The sequence below is a fragment of the Leuciscus leuciscus genome, assembly GCF_965113295.1.
Source record: "Leuciscus leuciscus genome assembly, chromosome: 8".
NCBI classification, from domain to species: Eukaryota; Metazoa; Chordata; class Actinopteri; order Cypriniformes; family Leuciscidae; genus Leuciscus; species Leuciscus leuciscus.
In genome coordinates, this window is record NC_138732.1 from 6618777 (window position 1) to 6638424 (window position 19648).

The 19648-nt window shown below is 37.2% G+C and overlaps 1 protein-coding gene across 10 annotated transcripts in view; it reads right to left on the reverse strand.

Moving 5' to 3' along the window:
* gabra2b (gamma-aminobutyric acid type A receptor subunit alpha2b) overlaps positions 1-19648 on the reverse strand; it is a 99426-nt gene that overhangs the window by 30690 nt on the left and 49088 nt on the right. For all 10 annotated transcript variants that reach the window (XM_082177055.1, XM_082177058.1, XM_082177056.1 and 7 more), the window contains 3 exons: positions 12771-12991; positions 10189-10271; positions 9923-10066 (listed from right to left, as the gene is read on the reverse strand). In XM_082177055.1, the coding sequence (XP_082033181.1) occupies positions 9923-10066; positions 10189-10271; positions 12771-12991 (448 nt within the window). The remainder of the gene's footprint in view (positions 1-9922; positions 10067-10188; positions 10272-12770; positions 12992-19648) is intronic.

The following is a 19648-nucleotide window of genomic DNA, read 5'->3' on the forward strand; positions in this document are numbered from 1 at the left end:
GTAAAAAGGGGCCAGGTGAAGAAGTGGCACCCTGTAAATAGGACATCAAAGAACAGATTATAAAACACATATTACATATTCTGAAAGGGCTGATGCAGGGGAGGGAAAGATGCATATAATTATAAGCCGGAAGCTATTTGAGGGAAGCCAGAATTACAAACGATCAAACGATCAAACGATCAGGTCAGTCTGAACCGACTCTACGGAGACAGATTGTTACCGAGCAAAATGACATAAAGAAAGAAAATCTCCTCGACATCATCATGAGGTTTTCAACCTCATTATCACAGAGCATTATTCCAACCGCTCGCAGAGACACACAAAACGTGGCAAACCGCCTGGAAACTGAGAATCTCCGCCGGCAAGTGGCCCACGAGACAGAGAGAGAAAGAGAAAGAGAGGGAAGGCATAACCCAAGGATGGAGGAAGACTTTGGTTGCCCATGGCAACAGAAGAGAGAAATCTATCTGGTGCTTTTGGATGTTGGTGGAGGATGCCGAGCTGGTGCCATTTGGCAGAGGGGGGAAACTCCTCGTCCTTTCTGCAGAGGAAGCACTGGCGGATTTTAGCCAGCTCTAATCCTGTAAATCTCATTCTTTCCTTTCCTTGTTGAACTGCACACGGCATCCTCTCGGAGACGGTTCCTCCTTTCACCAGCACCGGTTATCTCAGCACGGAGCTGCGCTGGGGAAAATAAGCACGGATGAGGATGAGCAGCGTCTGCTTTCATTTAATTAACAGCAGTCCACTAGAAAAAAACAGCAAGAGGAAATGTAAATGTGCACAGAGAGTTCAGGCGTGTGCGTGTGTGAGAAGGTGTCTCCACTGAATAAAAAGATTTAAAAGGGAAATAAGACTGTGGCTCTACTGTGGAGAAAGACGACAGCTCTCTTTCAGAACCTAGCGTGATGCCTATACCTTGGCTGGATTATAAAGCAGCGTCATGTTTGTTCATTGAAATAAAGCTGAAATAAAATAAAATATAAATATTAGATGGAAAAACCTTTTTAAAGGAAATTAAAAATGTTGCCTTGGCAACTAACTGAAATGAGTTTAAGCTGAAGCACTAAACATGACTGAAAATAAATAAAACTGGAGAAATTATAGATAAATATAAATTATAAATAAAAACTAAAACTGAACTAAAACTAAAAACTGAAATGAAAATAAATTAAACCTAAACATACATATATATATATACATATATATATATATATATATATATATATATATATATATATATATATATATATATATAATACACACACACACACACACACTTTACATAAAAAAAAAATGACGAAAAGCGTTAAACGAAAATTATAAATGTTTCCTTAGCAATTAACTAAAATAAGTTCAAGTTCAGGCTAAAAAAATGTACTAAGATATAATATATAAAAACAAACAAAAGCTAAAAAATAAACTAAAATTAAAACGAAAGCTAAAAATATAAAAACTAAATAAATAAATAAATAAATGTTAGATAAAAAACTTAAACTAAATGGAAATTAGAAATATTGCCTTGGAAACTAACTGAAATAAGTTAAAGAATTAAAATAACTAACTGGAAATAAAATAAATAAATTAAAACTAAAACTAAAAAAAATAAGAATAATAATAATATAAAAAAAACACATTTAAACAAAATAACTAAAAGTTTAACTTAAATCAAATTTTAAAACTGAAAATATAAAAATCAAATTCAAAAAAATAATAAAAACTATAATAATATATAAATAATACTAAAATAACATTCCAGCAAGGAGATATAAATCCCAGAATGCATTGCTCACAAAAATAATCAGAGATGGTTGGATGTGTTGAGAGAAATGTTGGATGTGTTGAGAGAAATGTTAAATATATTTAGTTCAGTAAAAATATGTAAAAATATGATAACAAAGAAAAAAAGAATATGAAAAAATTTGTCAGTCTAATTAAAACTGCACTATTTGTGCTAGCCATTATGTTTATTAGTGTTTGTTGTTAGCTTAGCAACATGCTAATGTCAATATCTATTGGAATTGTGAGTTCAAATAAGTAGCACTATTTGTGTTTAACCAGATCAGTTGTTTATGAAGTTCTATTGTAGTTAGGAATTTGCCTTTAAAGATAGCAGCCTATTCTACAGTAGGCAGTAGTGGACAGCAAGACAGCTCACACTAGGTTTTGGAACAGAGCTAACGTGTGTGTGTGTGTGTGCGTGCGTGTGTGTGTGTGTTAGTAGCCACTCAGAGCTGCCGCCTGTGCACCGTGAAGATGTTAATTAAAGCGTGAAGATGACGATCGGTCACAGGAGATGCCGTGATTCTCTCTGGAAAGCAGAGATTCCAGAGCACACACTGGCTCGGTTCCAAACCCCAGTAAGCTGATGTGCTATCTACTGTCTACACACACTTTATAAAACAGCGTCGTAATCGAAATCAAACCCCAAGAGTGGCTGAACTAAACTGCTCTACAAATACAGCAAGTCCATTAATGCTCACACAAATAGAGTGAAGTTGAATAGAATAGAATAGAATAGAATAGAATAGAATAGAATAGAATAGAATAGAATAGAATAGAATAGAATAGAATAGAATAGAATAGAATAGAATAGAATAGAATAGAATAGAATAGAAGAGTTGGGCATGATGTCTAAAAATGTTGTCTAGGAAGGCAGCTCCCTAGGGTTTGGAACGGAGCTGATATATATTACAGCAACACTACACTTGACACAGAGATTCTCATTAAGGAGCCTGACCTCATCCTGACCTGAAGACCAGTGCAGGTAATAACAGGAGAAAGACTATCGTTTTTTCACACATCATTTAATGAAGGCAAAGAAATAGCCCTCTGAGACACAACTTTATTTCAGGGTCTTCTGAAAAGAGGCATGATGCAGCAGTGCAACTTCATTTGAACTGCTGAAAACGGCCTTCAGCCTAGCACAATGCTATCTTCTGAACCTCTTACACAAACTGCATGTAATGAATAAGACATGCACTGTAAAAAAAAGAGACAATTTGTATTTTTGTCTGTTTTTACACATAGCATTGAGAAGATTACTTAAGATATTAATGTTTTCTGAAAAAAATAAAAATAAAATGAGTTTGTGCTTAAGGCGAGACACAGGTGAATAGGGTAAAATTTTAAAATAATAGATATCACCATGAAACTTCCTCAATTGATTACTTACACAAGTATATAAAAAAATGTATTACAAGTTTTAGAAATTTATATGTTTAATTATGCAAATTAGGCATTATCTCATTAAATATGCACGATTTTGCATATATTTTCGGTAGATAGATCTGAACATATGATAAAGCCAGATGCAAAATAATTTTTTCATTTTGTTTACACACAAGATGAAAATAAAAACTCAGAGGGATTTCAGGATATATGCTTTCATTACCTAGGAAATTAAAATATACTGTCCATAGCCTTAAAAAATCGATTTTCACCATATTTTTTTTATTCAAATGTCACATAAATCAGGCCAGGAATGATTTTTTGACAAATCCCTCTGAAAATATCCTCAGAATACTGCTAAGTGTATTACTGGAAAGTTTGGTGTACATAGGTGCTACATAGGCTGAGATGTTTCTACTGGAGAATGACAAAAAACTCATTTTGAGAAAACGTCAGTTAAAGATTGTTGAGATGAGAAAATGAGATTTCGTTGTTAGCTTTAAACCCCCCTTTGGACATTCACGATTGGTTACTGATAGAAAGGAAATGCCCATATTTGGGTTACATAGTGTTGTGCAGGAGACTCAGAGCTTTACAGCGATACCGGTCATGATAGACTTCAGTAAACAGACGGAGCTCGGCGTGTCGCGCTGGAATGCTAACTTCCTGGTAAATTCGGGAGAAACTTACAGCCGCAAGTAAACAAAATGTAATAAAATAAACATCTTAATATTTTCAACATTTTCTTTATAGCAGCTTGAAAGAACACATATTGAAGGAGTAAACTAGCCCAAAATCTCAAAACTGAGCACTGCATGAAAAATCGTTGTTTTTGCCTGCCGTGTCTCGCCTTAAGTGAGGTTGGGGTTAGAAAAAAAAGATCTTATTTTATTTGTATTACTTCACTGAGATGTATTTTCTTGTTTTTAGGCATAAACTCAATTTAGATATTTACATTTTTCATAGAGCAAGATTTAATGTCTTTAAAGATTTAAAGGGCCCTATCTTGCACCCAGCGCAATTGACTTTGTACACCGACGCATGTATCATTCCTATTTTGCACCCGCGCACAGCAGGTTCAGCGAAAAGAGGAGGCGTAAACGTTCCCTGGTGCTATTTTGCAGGTTTAGAAAACAATTCCACCACAGACCAGGAAAAACCTAGTCTAAAGTCAGTGGCGCGTTGCGCATGTTATTGATATGCTATTTTAAGGGCGCATGCTTGGCCATAATCAATGTAGCGTGTGCACAACACGCATGCACTTTGCTTATCTCATCTACACAGACGCAGCAGTTCTCATTTTTAGAAAACCATACATTATTACAAGGAAAAATATTAACACACGAGGGAAATCATTGTGGTGTCCATGAAGATGTGAAAAAATAGGCATAAATCTAGCTTACACATTTACCCAAATTATTATACGCCTGTTTAACCGAAGTTAATTTGGGTGGGTTTCTCCCATATCCCAATGTCACTTCTCTGTCTTTTACGGCCCTGACGAGAGCGTTGGTCTCCTCGGCTGTGAACCGCTCCTGGTGCGCGTCTGGCAAATCCACCGTTATAATAACAATCCGCCATGGAACAAGCGCGCCTGCTCTAAAAGGGAATGTAAGATGTCGCTCTGATTGGTTTATTTCACGTTACGCCCAAACCACACCTATGAGTAATGAAGCTACTTCAGACCAACCCATTTTAGATTTGCCTTGAGATCCGCCCACAAAGTTACTTGCGTTTCGCGCTTAAAATAGGGTCCATTGTGTCTCAAGTAAATTCATCTCGATGTTTCAATGTTTTGATATTTGCACAGCGAAAAACAAGACAAAAATACTGAGATTTACAGTAAACAATTGAAAGCTGAATAAAGACCCAAGTCAATTATTTGCCTGAAAGAATAACGATAATATATGACAAAAGCATATTGTCATCTATATAGAACCTCTTCTTCCAGAGGGTTAAAACAAAATGATCTGTGATTGGTCATTTTTACTAAGCAATCTCTTCATGTTTAAGTGTGTGTTTATTAGGCCAGAATAAGCTGCGATGAGGACTAGACTTTATGCTGATAGTCAAATGTCTGGTTACGCCAGTCTACACACACACACACATCCAAGCGCTGCAAACGATGACAGATCTGCACCGCTAATTACCACCAGCTAGTGTGTATCGCCCTCTCCCATACAACCGTGATGATGCTGATCGCCATGGTGATGTTTCAACTTCTAAGCATGATGTCACTGACAGAACGCCAGCATCATTTGATCTTTCCTGTTCTCTTTCTACGTCTCTCGTTTATCATCTTTCGCTTTCGGGAAACTCGGCCTCTATCGTCAACAAGCATGTTCGCCAGTAATGATCTCACAAAAACAGACAGATCTCAGTGCGTCAACGTCATGACGGACAGAAAAGGGGTGAATAGAACTGAGAGAGGGGTAATTTTGCGATAAAAGCAATAGTTCACCCAAAAATAAGAAGAAAGAAATCTGTCAGAAATATATATACTGTATGTAATTTACTATTATTTATGTGTTATTTATTTATTTTAATGTATTGAATTATACATATACATTTTATTTTATGAAAGGGAAATGTGCCTAATTAATCCTGAAAATAATGTCACAATGCAGCAGATTTTGAAATGAAAATGGTCGCTCCAAAACTGTATGTCTTTAGTTCTTCTGGGGAACATAAAAGAAAAGTAAAATAAAGTCAATGGGGTCCTAAAGATTTAACCCTATCGACAATTTTTTTTTTAATAAATGTGTGTATGTGTGTGTGTTCCACAGGTGAAGTAAAATCATGCATTTTGACATTATTTTCACGATAATTAAGCACATTTCCCCCTCATTATTCACATTACTGTAATGCGTCCGCACAATGTGTTGTTTTTTTTTGTGTGTGTGTGTGTGTGTGTGTGTGTGTGTGTAATTCTCATTATTCTCAATGGAGCTTCTCATTAGATTCTCATTAATGTAATACACAAAAATCTTAATGGTCCTAAAAATAGGCTTCATGTTCTTTAAGGAAAAAAACATTTCAAGTTTCTCTTTCTTGTGATTTCTTTGGGGTGATATATGGTCAGGAAAGAAAATTTGCTCACTGATGTACTGACTCTGAGTGTGTATCTGTTATCTTAAAGCCATTATCACAGCACTGATAAGCCAGAATAACACATGGGCGTCACGTACCCCGGCATCGTGTTTAAGTGCTCAGCTGACACACTTGGTTTTTGTAAACACACCCCTTCATTGCATCATTAATCAATGTGAAAACACACACACACAGATAGACAAACCTGAAGTGGCTTTACTCTAAGTGGTTTCCGACCCTGTGGCCTCAAGGAAAAAAGGTATTAAAAAATCCTTCAGATATTGCGAACACTCGAGTGTGCAAAATGTAGTGCGCACTCAAGTGTGGCAGATGACCCAATTCTACCTCAGACGGCATGTTCACGCTGTTGTAATGAATGATTAATATCACTTTACATGATGCAGACTTACAAGAGCCCCAGGAGAAAAGGTCCAAGGGCTCATGCATGTAAGTTTTAATGCACACGTTTGTGTGAGTGAGCCGCCGGTACCAGTTTGAGTACACTTACTAAGGGAGATGCAAACAGCACTTAACAAATGGGTCTAAACAGAAGACACGAATCCCGCAGGACATGGCACAGCAAATTGGGAATTCTGTCTTAGGAAATGAAATGGAAACAATTAACAAGTATATTTCAGGCTACTGAATAGAATTAAGACTCCTCTCATTACCTTCATGTCCCCACAACTTCAGAAAGGTTGATGATTTGATTAAATTAAATTCAGATTTATATGTGCAACCACTTTTACAATGCAATTCATTGTCAAGCAGCTTTACATTGAAGGTCCCGATATATTCAGTCAAGGCAAAGTCCTTTTTCGTTCTTCGCTCAGGCGTAAAAGCTTTTTGCAGTGATATATTGTTAGCGGATATCCTGAGCTGTGTATAGATGAATATGCAAATATGCACACTTTTTTATCAATAACATAATAAACACACAACAAAAATGACAGCGGTGAGAAAAGAGCAGTTTAGAAAGCATGTGATCATAATGATGTATGGATATTTGTCCAAGTCCTGCAATTCACCACTCCAGTCAAGTCACGTCACGTTCATTTAAATAACACTTTATACAAAAGACTGAGTTAAAGCAATCAGCTTTACAGTATTAAACATGAAACAGTGTGAGTCACTTTTAATAAGAATGAAAACTTCAGTTTTTTCTCTAAAGAAGCTCTCCAGTGTGTTCAAGTTTTTATCTGCGTCTGACCTCGACGGACTGAACAGAAGAAATGAACCTGAGAAGATTTCCATGTCAAAGGAGCTGAGCCTCAAATCCACACAACTACTTATTACGTAATTGCCACAGACCAATGGTAGTTCAAATCTGTTTACCAGCCGGAGCGAACTTTTACGGGAAGTTCACTTTAACAAGCTGTTCCAAACTCCTGAAACGAACTGCAAACAAACCTTGTTTTGCCATGATGTTGTTATGATTGGAAATGTCACACTAGTTCATTCTTCAATTTCACCTTACATATACCAAGTCCTTTACAATCTCCAGCGAGATCAATGAGAACATCTCAGATAATTTGAGATTTACACAAGAAACATACACATTTTTTTTTATTTTTTTTTACAAATAAAGATGTGAATGCTTTATGAATAAACTGTAAACAAACCTTAGCAATCAAGTAAGCAACAGTTTCCTTCGAATGTCTGTTAAACTATAATTCAGGTGATGTCAATAGTTAAACTAATTTTAACTAACTTGTTCAGCAAGCTTCTCTACAGCTGTATTCTTGATTAAATAAATGCAACCTTAATGAGTAAAGAGAGTCCTTTCAAAAAATAAGTCTTACTGACCACAAACTTCTGAACAGTAGTGTATATTAGTTATAAACAGTACGTCCCAACTTCCATAATCAGTTATCATCTTTTAATAAACCTGTACTGGTTGATTGCTACTGTTGTGCATGAATAAAAGTCCAGAATGTCTTTAATTTCTTTGCAAGCTGTGACCATTTGCAAAGATAATGTACGCAAATATGACAGTTTGTGTGTCTTCTGTGTGTTGTTGTTGTACAGTCCCTCTGGTTTCTCTGTGCTCAACTGAAGTGGAATATCTTGTATGCGCTGTGGCCTCAGTCTCAACCCACGTCGAAAATATGTTCGCTTTACTGAGCTACCAAATGCCAACACGCAAGAAATGTCACAGTAACCCAAAGATGTGCATGAGAGAGAGAGAGAGAGAGAGAGAGAGAGAGAGAGAGAGAGAGAGAGAGAGAGAGAGAGAGAGAGAGAGAGACAGACAGGGTTTGTTGAGTCTTGCCTAGATCGTGTTAAAGCACATAGAAGATGAAGCTGGACAGAACGAATGTGCACTTGATAAACTATGATAGAATGAAGGAAAAATCTGCCGTGACATCAGACAATCCTTCAAAATCATCTGCATATATCCAACATGTCGGTTCAGCGTAACTTCTGTCATCATTTACTCAGTCATGTTGTTTCAAATCCATATTATTGACTTTGGAAGAATTAACCTTATAACAGATAAATCATTGACAGCCCAAATAGCCAATCAAATCGCTGCGCTGAGAAGCCTTGTTGCCATCCGATTCCTTTGACTATGGTAAATGCTGTTATGGCACTTGTAATTCCATTACTAGGTATCCAGAGTGGCTATTTAATGGAGTTTTGTTTGTTCTGGTCCCGAATTCAGCCAGTAATCTCGAAAAATGCAAGCCTGAGATAAGACTTGTCATTCTTTATGATACTGAACTTCGTTAATTTTACACTTGCGTGATTCTGTGACGTTTTCTCCATTAAATAGAAAGATTATACAGATGAAGCTTGTGTGTTTGGACAGTTTTCATTAACAAGATCCAATTTGGAGTTTTATATGGCAGTGAGCTTCATCTTCAGAAAAACTGAGCAGGATATTTGGTCCATTTCCTCCATACATTTATATCTACTGTTAAGGGTGAACATCTTTATTCTGAATGCACATAGCCTTCATTCAAGATACTTGTGCCTTCTGTGGATTATTTGGTCAAATTTGAAACACAGAAGCATGCTGAATGGACTCTGGTGTGACTCTCCGGTTTCAACAGCTCTGAAATGTAATAAATGATGTGACTTTCAGCCCAAATTTAACTACTATTTTAAGAAAAACACAAAACACATTGCAAAGTGTCCGTAACACATTTTTCTTTTGTTAATGTCAGTGTTATGACATGTGGACTTTTGTACCCTTGTATTTTACCGTTTCCTCTTCTTCTACTGCAATATTTAGTCTCAACATAACAACCTGATTTTTGGGGATGTTATTATGCATCTTCCGAAAGAGTACAGAATCTCTTGAATTAAAGCACAGGCAAAAAAGGAGCAGATACAAGCTATAAAAGCATTGCTTATGCAGGTTGTAGTCTATGAAAAAAAGCTTTTTGTTCGAAATGTTGCTTTTTTTTAATGAAACTTGTTGATGAAAAAGAATGCATGAAGCTATAATAAAACGTTTTTTAAAGGCTCTGTTCTTTCTTTTGATATTTTGCATGTTCAGATATCCATACAGCAAAATATTGCGGGGGCCATGAAAATTGTGTGAAAATTATCTTTTTTAAAAAGCTCTTCAACTTCTTGAAGAATCTCTGCTTTTTCCCAAATAATGTAACCATATTGTGACTAGTAAATCTCAATGTCTAAGTTTCGGACTCACCAGTGCTGGATCTGATGGTTTCGTTTCCCACAGTTTGCCCCAGTAGGTCATACTGGTTCAGTCTAGAGCTCTCCTCTTCCACCACCACAGAGTTGGACGCGTTCTTCGTCCAAGTGTACGTCACTTCTGTTGTTGTGTAAGCATCTGTAGGAACAATTACAGTGGGGCCACAATTAAAACTTTGCAGGATGACTGTTTGAAATGTTAAGTCAGTACAAGAAAGACACTCGATGATGCTTTGGTGAACAAATCCAGCTGTTACTCACAGCTGCCGAATTTAAGCGGACAGGAGTGGAAGTCCATGGGGAAATCTTCAAGATGCATCGGACACTCGGCATGCACCGTCAATCTGTGATTTACATGCACAAACACAACAAAAGGAGAAATTGAGTACCATTATTAATACTAGCAGGATTTAGAGGTCTATCTTCGGGTCGTTCGAGTTTGGGTTTGTAATGAAGAAAAAACATAATGCACATAAAATAACATTACAATACCAATTTATAATAGTACATTGAGTTTAATTGATTGACATTGAACTTTTAATGTGTTTAATATGATAGTTTCGTCTTTACGTCAGTGAATAAATATGTTGATATATAATATACAGTATCTCTTATTTAACACAAATTATGCCTATGCTTATCGCTCTCTTACTTCTGAAACTAGTATAATGACACGCTCTTTAGCAAATTTAATGGCCAAATAAAAAGAGCATTGAGACTCTGATATTCAAAATGCTGCTTAATTATATATTCTCAATATTATTGCAATTTTTAAATATGTCAGCCATCCTAATTACCAGTAGTCCTATAAATGTAAGCTCTGGATATCCGTTTTCACATTCATTTCTCCTCTATTTCACTGCTTCTTTCTCTTTCTCAGTCTCTCTCTCAGTTTGTCTCCTTTTTTCTTCCTGCGCTTCACGGCTGAGTCAGGCTCTCATTGATTTGGCATCAGAGAGGAGCATTTGTGCTCACAGAAAGTGCTGGGAGCGAGAGAGCGATTTAGAAGAGAGAAAAAGCAAGAGAAAATTGAGAGAGTACATGTTGGAGAGTGTCATGATGTTCTGGAGCAGCGTCGGGATGAACAGAGGCGAGAGTCATTATGAAAGGCCATGTTATTTGGGGTTTGTGTACATGACACACAGCAATATATCACGGCTTCTCTGTTTCATCTGCAGGTAATTAGGGAGATTGATGATGATGTTTGCAGACTCTTGAATATGTCGATTATAATGACAACCGTGCTTTACTACGAAGTCGTCACTGGTTTTAACAAAATCAGCTCTTACAAAAGTGAGTGTCACATTTCTGAAAAGAGATGAAACATCTTAATTAGTGGCTAAATCGATATAGCCGGCTGCATGAGGACTGTGGGAGTCAGTGAGGGATGAATTATTCAAATTCTCGGGAATACAAGGTGATTCAGGGATTTACATGAGGAATGACTCCATTAGCCACCCACAATATGAGCTAAATGGATCATTCACCAAAAATATAAATTCTGATAACATTATGAGAGAATCAGATCAAAATTAAAGCCATTTTTCACTGGAAATTCACTGGAGGGCAAGATTTCTTCAGTTTGGGGGTGTTTCTTACACATAACGATCCAAGACTTCAGAAGACTTGGATTATAGTTCACAAGATCATGCTTGATAGCCCAGATATGTTTTTTGACGGTGTGAACAGACAATATGACCAAAAATCAGATATTTTTAAGTGCACTCAATGATTGTCAGACTTAAAAAAGCCAGATTTACAGTCATATTTTTTGTTCACATCATGAAGCATTACGTTTTTATTGAATTTATTGAAAAAGTTTGTTTTTAATTCACTGAAACTTTTTGCTTTAAATAAACCTATTTAAATTAATAAAGAAAGAAAGGTCACATTCGATCACAATCTATTCTAGAGCAGTGGTTCTCAACTGGTTTGGCCATGGGACCCACATTTTAATTCTTTAAAAGACCTTCAAAAATTATAAATTTTTTTATATTATGGTCAGGAGAAATAAAATAAGGTGGAGGAGTCATCTTGCCCCAGGATGCATCTTACCCCACGTCACCCTACCTTTTGGTGAGTTCATGATTTACTAATTGACAACATAACTATGACGTTGCATGCTTGTAATTTGACAGGACAGGGAAACAATATTATGAAAATAACGTTAGAATAATGACAATGACATATAGCTAGACAACATCTCATCTGACCGCAGAATCAAGACAATGCGTTTTTGTAAGACACTAAACTGAGTCATCAGCTTTCACGCAAAAGTCATCTTTCAAAATAAAAGTCTCGCATCTGAAAAACAGAATTAAATGTGTGGTTGTTTCTTTGACTACTCACTCCGTGACCACTTAAAACGGCCGTGCGACCCACCAATTGAGAAACACTGTTCTAGAGCATTAAACATTTTTAGAGCATTATTTTTGCATGCAGTCCAATTATTCATTTTATTACTTTAACACACAATCAAAAAGGGTGTAGAGCGCTGTGTTTAAATTCACTTCATCTGTTATTGATTTAATAAATTACACACAAATTGTGTGCCTTTTGTCAGAAAAAAAATTTAATTAGCAAACTAGTACATCAGTACGAAGCCCTTAAAGGGACATGGTGGTGGAAAAAATATGAGATGGGAGGAAAAAATATATTTCAAAAATGTTGCTTTGCCCCGAGAAACTGCATTCGCTCGCCAAGAACTCAAAGTTTCTCAAAACATCTGCGAGAGAACGCAAGTGCGTTGACATTTAGTTTTTCCTCCTGTCTCATATTTTTTTCCTCCAACACAATGTCCCTTTAGGGGCTCTGTTCATTAGTAGAAATAGCACCTTGCTTACCTCATGGTGTACAGCAGGGTGCCGTCATCTTGGATACGCAGCAGTTTGTTGGGCATGGTCATGTTGTGTGCGACAGATTTCTTCCCGTTGTGAAAGAATGTGTCTGGAGTCCAGATCTTACTGGCCATCAGGTTGTTCAAACGCAGAATGTTCATCGGTCCCTCAAACTTCAGCCGTTCATCCTTCCAGCTCTGCCTGAAGAACACGTCGATGGTGTACTCCTGCCAAAAGATGAAATCACAGCACAGTTTAGAATATACAAGGTTCTGTTAGATGTTTTCTGTCGCTAAGGGCTTGGATGGTGTTTTGTTTGTGATAATTGGATGCACAATACACTCTTATACTGATTGACTGGCAGTGAATTTGCTGTATACTCACAATTGTAACAAACCAATCAATCGGATGAGCTTATAAAAGTCTGCATCAGGGTTTGTGTTCCTCTTGAATTGCATGCAATTCAAATTCAAGCATTTTTTGTCCACAAAAGACTCAGTGTCTGTAGTGTAACATTTTCTTTATCCACTTATTGTCGCAGTGGTGGATAAACACAGTTTGCCAAATGATTTGCAAATGGAGTTTACTGCATTTGAGACTCAAACCCTGCTGAGGAGAGTCAATCGCTCAAACCTTTAACTAGGGCTGAGGATGATCAGATCCCACTCTCGGCTACAAGAGAGACTTGTGCTGCCCAGAGATATCATTACAAGCTCATCACGGATGGTAGAACAGGGAAAACTTTTCAAATACTTTAAAGAAAGATTAGGAATTGCTTTTGAAAAGGGGAAAAGGTGATGGAGTTCGAACTAACAACCAACAAGTTTCCAGTAACAAGCGGTTTGGCTACAGTAAACACAGTAATGTGACAAAATCACAGCCAACCAGAACGTACAGTAGTTGATGTTTAATATATTGCTATGTGGAGTGGAATTTTGCACCAATAAGATTTCACAGTGGGCGGGGCTACAAAACACTTCAACACTATAAGCTGATCTGGCAGGTAAAACTGTGATTATAGTTAACTAAAACCATAAAACATAAATAAGCATTAACGTTGTATTAAAGCCAATGCAACGTTTCTAATTTTTATTTTATTTAACTTGACAATTAACCATCTTAAAGGCCACATCTGTAGCACAATAATTTAAACATACAAAATAAAATATAAAAAAACAATAAAACTGAGAAAAACATGCAACAAGACTTTAATTAAAATGAAAACAGAAAATATTTTTACAAAATTATTAAAAATATGAATCAAAACTATAGTAGTATCCCAATGACGCTAAAATACCACTGTTCTAGACTACAAGCAAATCTTGTCAGAACGCAGATCGAGACAAAAAACAATTCTAAACTTAAAGGACCATTATCACAGAAAGCGTTTTTTAAAAGTTAAACTTCTTTTAACATAAGCAACACTTTTTTAGAATGACGTCTTGCGAGACACGCTGCAAAACACGTGTCCGTCTAGCACATGTTTGCATAGAAAAACAATGGAAAACCATGAAGATGCAAAAACACGTTCTGTGTGAACGGACTGTGAGACTGTGATAATGCGCAGAACGTGTAAAAACAAGTTCTGTGTGAACGGAAAGCAGATCTAGCAGTTAAAGAAATTCAAGAATAACAGAAATCGGAGACTGAAAACAGTTCTAAAATGAGTAAATGTAGAGTGGAAGCAGTTCTAGGCCCTGTTTACACCTGGTATTAAGATGTGTTTTGGTCATTTGGATCACAAGTAGACGAGGAAGACACATTCCCGTTCACCTGGTGTCTCTTTTGTCCACTTTAAACCACTTCTGTCCTGATTTCTTCGAGGGGAGGTTAATTGTGTTCGTTTTTTCAGATCTTTCAATCTAATGGACGAAATAAGCTCATGCAATTTACATAAGAACGCGACCGGAGACGACGGAAAAACACAATGACAGCAGCAGCTTTAGTTTTTGCTCTGACAGCCGCAAGACCAGCCGAACGCTGTGAGTGTGTGTTAGAAATCAGGAATGGTTAGAGAACATTGTGCTTGGTACATTTGTCGTCTTCAAACCAAACTTGGGTCTTCAGCCGACAGTTTAAATCCCGTCTGGCTAGAGCTGGTCGAATGCGTTTTCGACTACCTCTAGAAGTGCTTGAAAGTGGACAAGCTCAAAACGTTTTACACCATCATCCACTTGTGATCTGATCAACCAAAACGTATCTTAATACCAGGTGTAAACAGGGCAAAAGCAGTTTAAAATGACAGCATTTGAAGAATAAAAGCAGCTTGACTGTAATCAGTTCCTGATTTAAAAGCAGTGCTAGACTAACTTAAATCAATTCTCCATTGGAAGTTCCAGACTGAAGTGCCTCACTGCAAGCAGTTAGACAGAAGCACTGTGCCAGATCAGTTTTATTACAGCTCCGACAGTGTCAGAACAACGCAGTGACTCCCGCCGCTGCAGATGCTGGTTTTGATGGATGTACAGCTCGTCCTCTGGCACGTCTCTCAGATCGGGACGTTTCGTCCAGTCAGCACTCTGAGATGGTTATGACGGTCTAATTTCAGTCAAGAGGCTTGTATTCTCCCGGCTGAGGAGGATTTATGAACATCCATTAACAAGAGATGAACCACGAAACCCCAGCACCACGCGAACCCTGCACTCGCATTATTACAGATACTCCCACAACATACATGCACACACACACACATATCACTGAGTAAGGGAAATAAAGATAAGTAGGTGGTGAGGTCAGGAATGAGTGTTTATGAGATTGCCTCACAGGTGCTGAGTATGCATTTACATTGGATTATTCATAATGTATCATTTATGAGAGTGCGTGTGTGTACAATACTGTTTATTAGTTTGGGGTCTGTAAGATTTTCTAATGTTTTTTGAAAGACGTCTCTAATGCTCAGCCAGGCTGCATTTATTTGATTAAAAATACAGTAAAAACAGTAATATTGTGAAATATTCTTTCAATTTAGAATAGATGTTTTGTATTTTAATATATTTAAAAAAGGTGAAATCCTTCAGAAATCATTCTAATATGCTGATTTTCTGCTCAAGAAACATTAATTATTATTATCAATGTTGAAAACAGATGTGCTGCTTAATATTCTTGTGGTAACTGTAGATTTTTTTTTACATTTACAGGATTCTTTATGAATGAAAAGTTCAAAAGAGCAGCATTCATTTGAAATAAAAATATTTTGTAACATTATAAATGTCTTTTCTGTCACTTTTGATCAATTTAATGCATCCTTGCTGAATAAACGAATTTTCTTTTTGTTTATTACAAAACTTAGATTTTTGTAAAAAAAAAAAAAAAAAAAAAAAAAAATCACCAGCCATAAAGGGTGAGAACAACATACTGTAAGGTTGAGAAAACAATGAGCTATTCCTTATGTCTCATCAGTCTCAACTTTTTCCCTGCCATTGACGGAAATTTCCGACATTTATGAGACAACGCTTCAACGCCATTGATGAATTTTCCTAGACTGGGTAAACCCAGCTCGATCTGCCAGTGATTTGAGGGACCAATCACAAACTGGCTTATCCACCTGGCACGCTATTGGCATATATACATAGCAGACAATTAATTAATGTTGAATCTTAAAAGATTGAGGTTGGTCTGGTGATAGCCAGAATAGAATTTTCCGGCTTTCTGTGTTTTCACTGTTATACAGTAAGAGGCGCTATTACACATCTTCTGAAAGAGTACTGAATCTCCTGATCAAAACACATGCGAAGAAGATGCAAAAACGAGCGAATTTATCTCATATGAAAAATAATGCGATCATCAACATTAAACAGCATATAAATCAAAACTGCCTAATGTTACTGAATGAAATGTCGACCCATGACGAGCTACAGGACTGTGAAGCTTTAGGGGCGTTGATGGACTCGATCTACTCCATCTGTGTTTTGATCATCTTTCTGAATCTTGACCTGAATAGCAGGCCTAATAAAAACAGTTCTTGACAAAATATATTATAAACTAAATAAAAATATTAAAGCAGCATCACTAGAAACCTTTCTATATAAAAATAAATAAATAAAAAAACTGGCCTAGGAGTTCTGCTGCCAAAGCAATTATAGACAAAAGCACTGCGACACAATCCCGGAGTTTTATTACAGCTCAGACACCATCAGAACACTGCAGTGACTGTAGCCAGATTCATTAAAGATGTGTTGTGTATTTGTTGTCTTTGTATAATTTAGCAGTGCACAGTCTTCCTTTAAAGTCTAAATCCATTCAATTAAGACTCCAAACTCACAGCTCATGGAAACATTCATTACTTTGCTGTGGCGCTACTGAATCTACCACTGAGTATGTCTGTACGGTCTTCTATCCGCATCGGGGAAAAATGCAGATGCCCAAGATCCCTTAAAGGTGCTGTATTTCATTTCTTTTGACTGAAGCATAAAAATACCATAATATGTTTGCAGAGATTTAGGAAACATACTATGTTCAAATACTTGTTTCTCTGAAAAACAATGTGTGATGGATTTTTTCATTAATAACTAACATTTATTTTTCTTGCAGGAACAACATTCATAAGCTTTTGAATCTTAAATGTTTCCAAACCCTTTGGTCTATAACTCGGGAAATGAAACTAGACAGATGTCTAGGTTTGAAAACGTGTGATTAACAATGAAGTAATCAAGAAAACAGAGTTGGCTTCTACCTAGTAACAGAAGGGTTTGCCTATGAAGAACCAATCAAATTGTATGGAAATGATGTCAAAAAAGTAATTTTCGCCTTTTGCGGGTGGGATTCTCTCGTGATTAAAGCATATTCAAAGGCATTGTCTGATGTCTGTTTATTATTGCTGTTCAGCAAGTTAGAGTTAGGGTACTCAGCCGACGTCAATGAGGAGACGCCAATGAGGATTAATCTGAAAGATTAATGGTCTGGCATCGACTAATGAAAATCGGCCAGCTCGAGGGGCGGCACCAAGCATGCATTTGAAAATCTCACTGCACGTAATTGGATAACACTACGACCAATCACAAGGTATCGCTTAGCTACCAGAGGAGCTAACTGGTAGATTAGACTCTTTTGCTAAACAGCAAAAACGCCCTTCTTGCAAAGGAACGATTCGAGCGGTGTCTTCTGTTCCTCGTTCATTGTAGCGGCCAAAGCCGTTTCAAACAACTGGTGTTCATCCATAGCCATCTTGCAATGTTTACAAATGACTTCGACGTCACAGCGCTATCGTCATCTGTTTATCTCGCCTCTGGCCCGCCTATATCAGATAACCCGATGTGATTGGTGCAGCTCGGATACAAGGACATATTTAATGAGCATCATTACTCGACGCCAGGGTAACTCGCTGAGCAAATTCAACTTGTGCTCTTGCGAGAACTCTGAATTTCCAGGGTAGGTAGACTTAGGTCAGATGTGAAATAAGAAAAACCTACTAGAAAATGTTACAGCCATGTTTTTCTACTTATCTGTTTTTATCTGTGTGGTCTTGCCCACTGTCAATTTATCCAATAGTATTTTGACACCCCATGTTGCCAGTTGGTGGAAAACACAGATCAGCTACGGAAGCCAGCAATCGAAGTGGGTCAGAGATGGCAAGGCTCGTCGCTTCCCATTGCGCTCGTTCCTGTTGTGTGTCCTCAATCTGGTATGTGGGATAGTCTGAGGAGGAGGTGGCGGGGGAAAAGCTCTCTCCAATATTTAGAATTTGGACTGCAGTACCTATTTCATCCGCTAGCTGTCAACATCACATACTGTACCTTTAAGTCAAGTTAAGTCAAATGTATTTGTATAACGCTTACAATACATATCATTTCAATTCAGATTTACAGAACATTGCACTGTTATGTCTATAATGTCTAAGTTTTAGGGTTTAGTGTTATGACGATATAAAAAGATGATATAAGAGGTCCTAGATCTAGCTATATTGTATTAATAGTGTTGTCTATTCATCAGATGAACACCTTCATCAGCGCCGCAGAAACTCAGGCACATGTCTGGGTGTTCAAAGACAATTAACAGATTTTAATATTGGTCAGTATTGTTCTATTAAGAGATTTAAATACCGGTCAGTTTTGTTCTTTCTTTAATGTTGGTTGGTTTCGTTCTGTTAAGAGAATTAAATGTTAAACGGTTTCGTGCTATTAAGAAATATTGGTTGGTAAAGATTTTTAAATGTTGGTCGGTTTTGTTCAAAGTGAAAGTAAAGTGATTCTCAAAAAGTATTAATGAAAATGATATTTGAATAATCTTTAACGTGATAAAAAAAAAAAAACAGTCTGTCCCAGTATATATAAAAAAGGACTCTCAACCTTAAATGTGGGTGCATTTGTAAGGGTAGCGTGGCAGCAGATATCAGTTTATCTGAATGTCGGCTGTCCTCGTCTCACCCCAGCAGTGTACAGAGACTCCTGGGGCCGTAGGGCAGCACAGGGGCCCAACAAATACTGCTTCATCTCTAACCCCTATCTCCACTTTCCTAGTTGTCTTTCAATCTCATTCGCCTCTTATTCCATACCATCTGCTCTGTGGCTCAGAGGCACACTGCATTAATAGACAGGATGACCTTCTGTGCTGTTGTGTGTATGTATGTGTGTGTGTGTGTGTGTGTGTGTTTGTGCATCTTGGCTTTGCTTAGGCCAGATAAAGCAGCACTGGAGGCTCTGCGCAAAGCGGGTTTATCAGGATACAGAACCTCCCGTGTTCACCCTCATCCATCACGGCAGGACATCCCGCATGAGGATAATGTTGGTTTGAGATTCCCAGTGCTACCCACAAGTCATATCTGTCACCGCACCTGCTGACAGAAGCTAATGATTAAGAGAAGGAGGCATGATAGAAAAAGAGAGAGATTATGGATCCCAGAAGAAAGAGAAATCACAAATTAAATATCTTAACCCTATAAAGCCTAC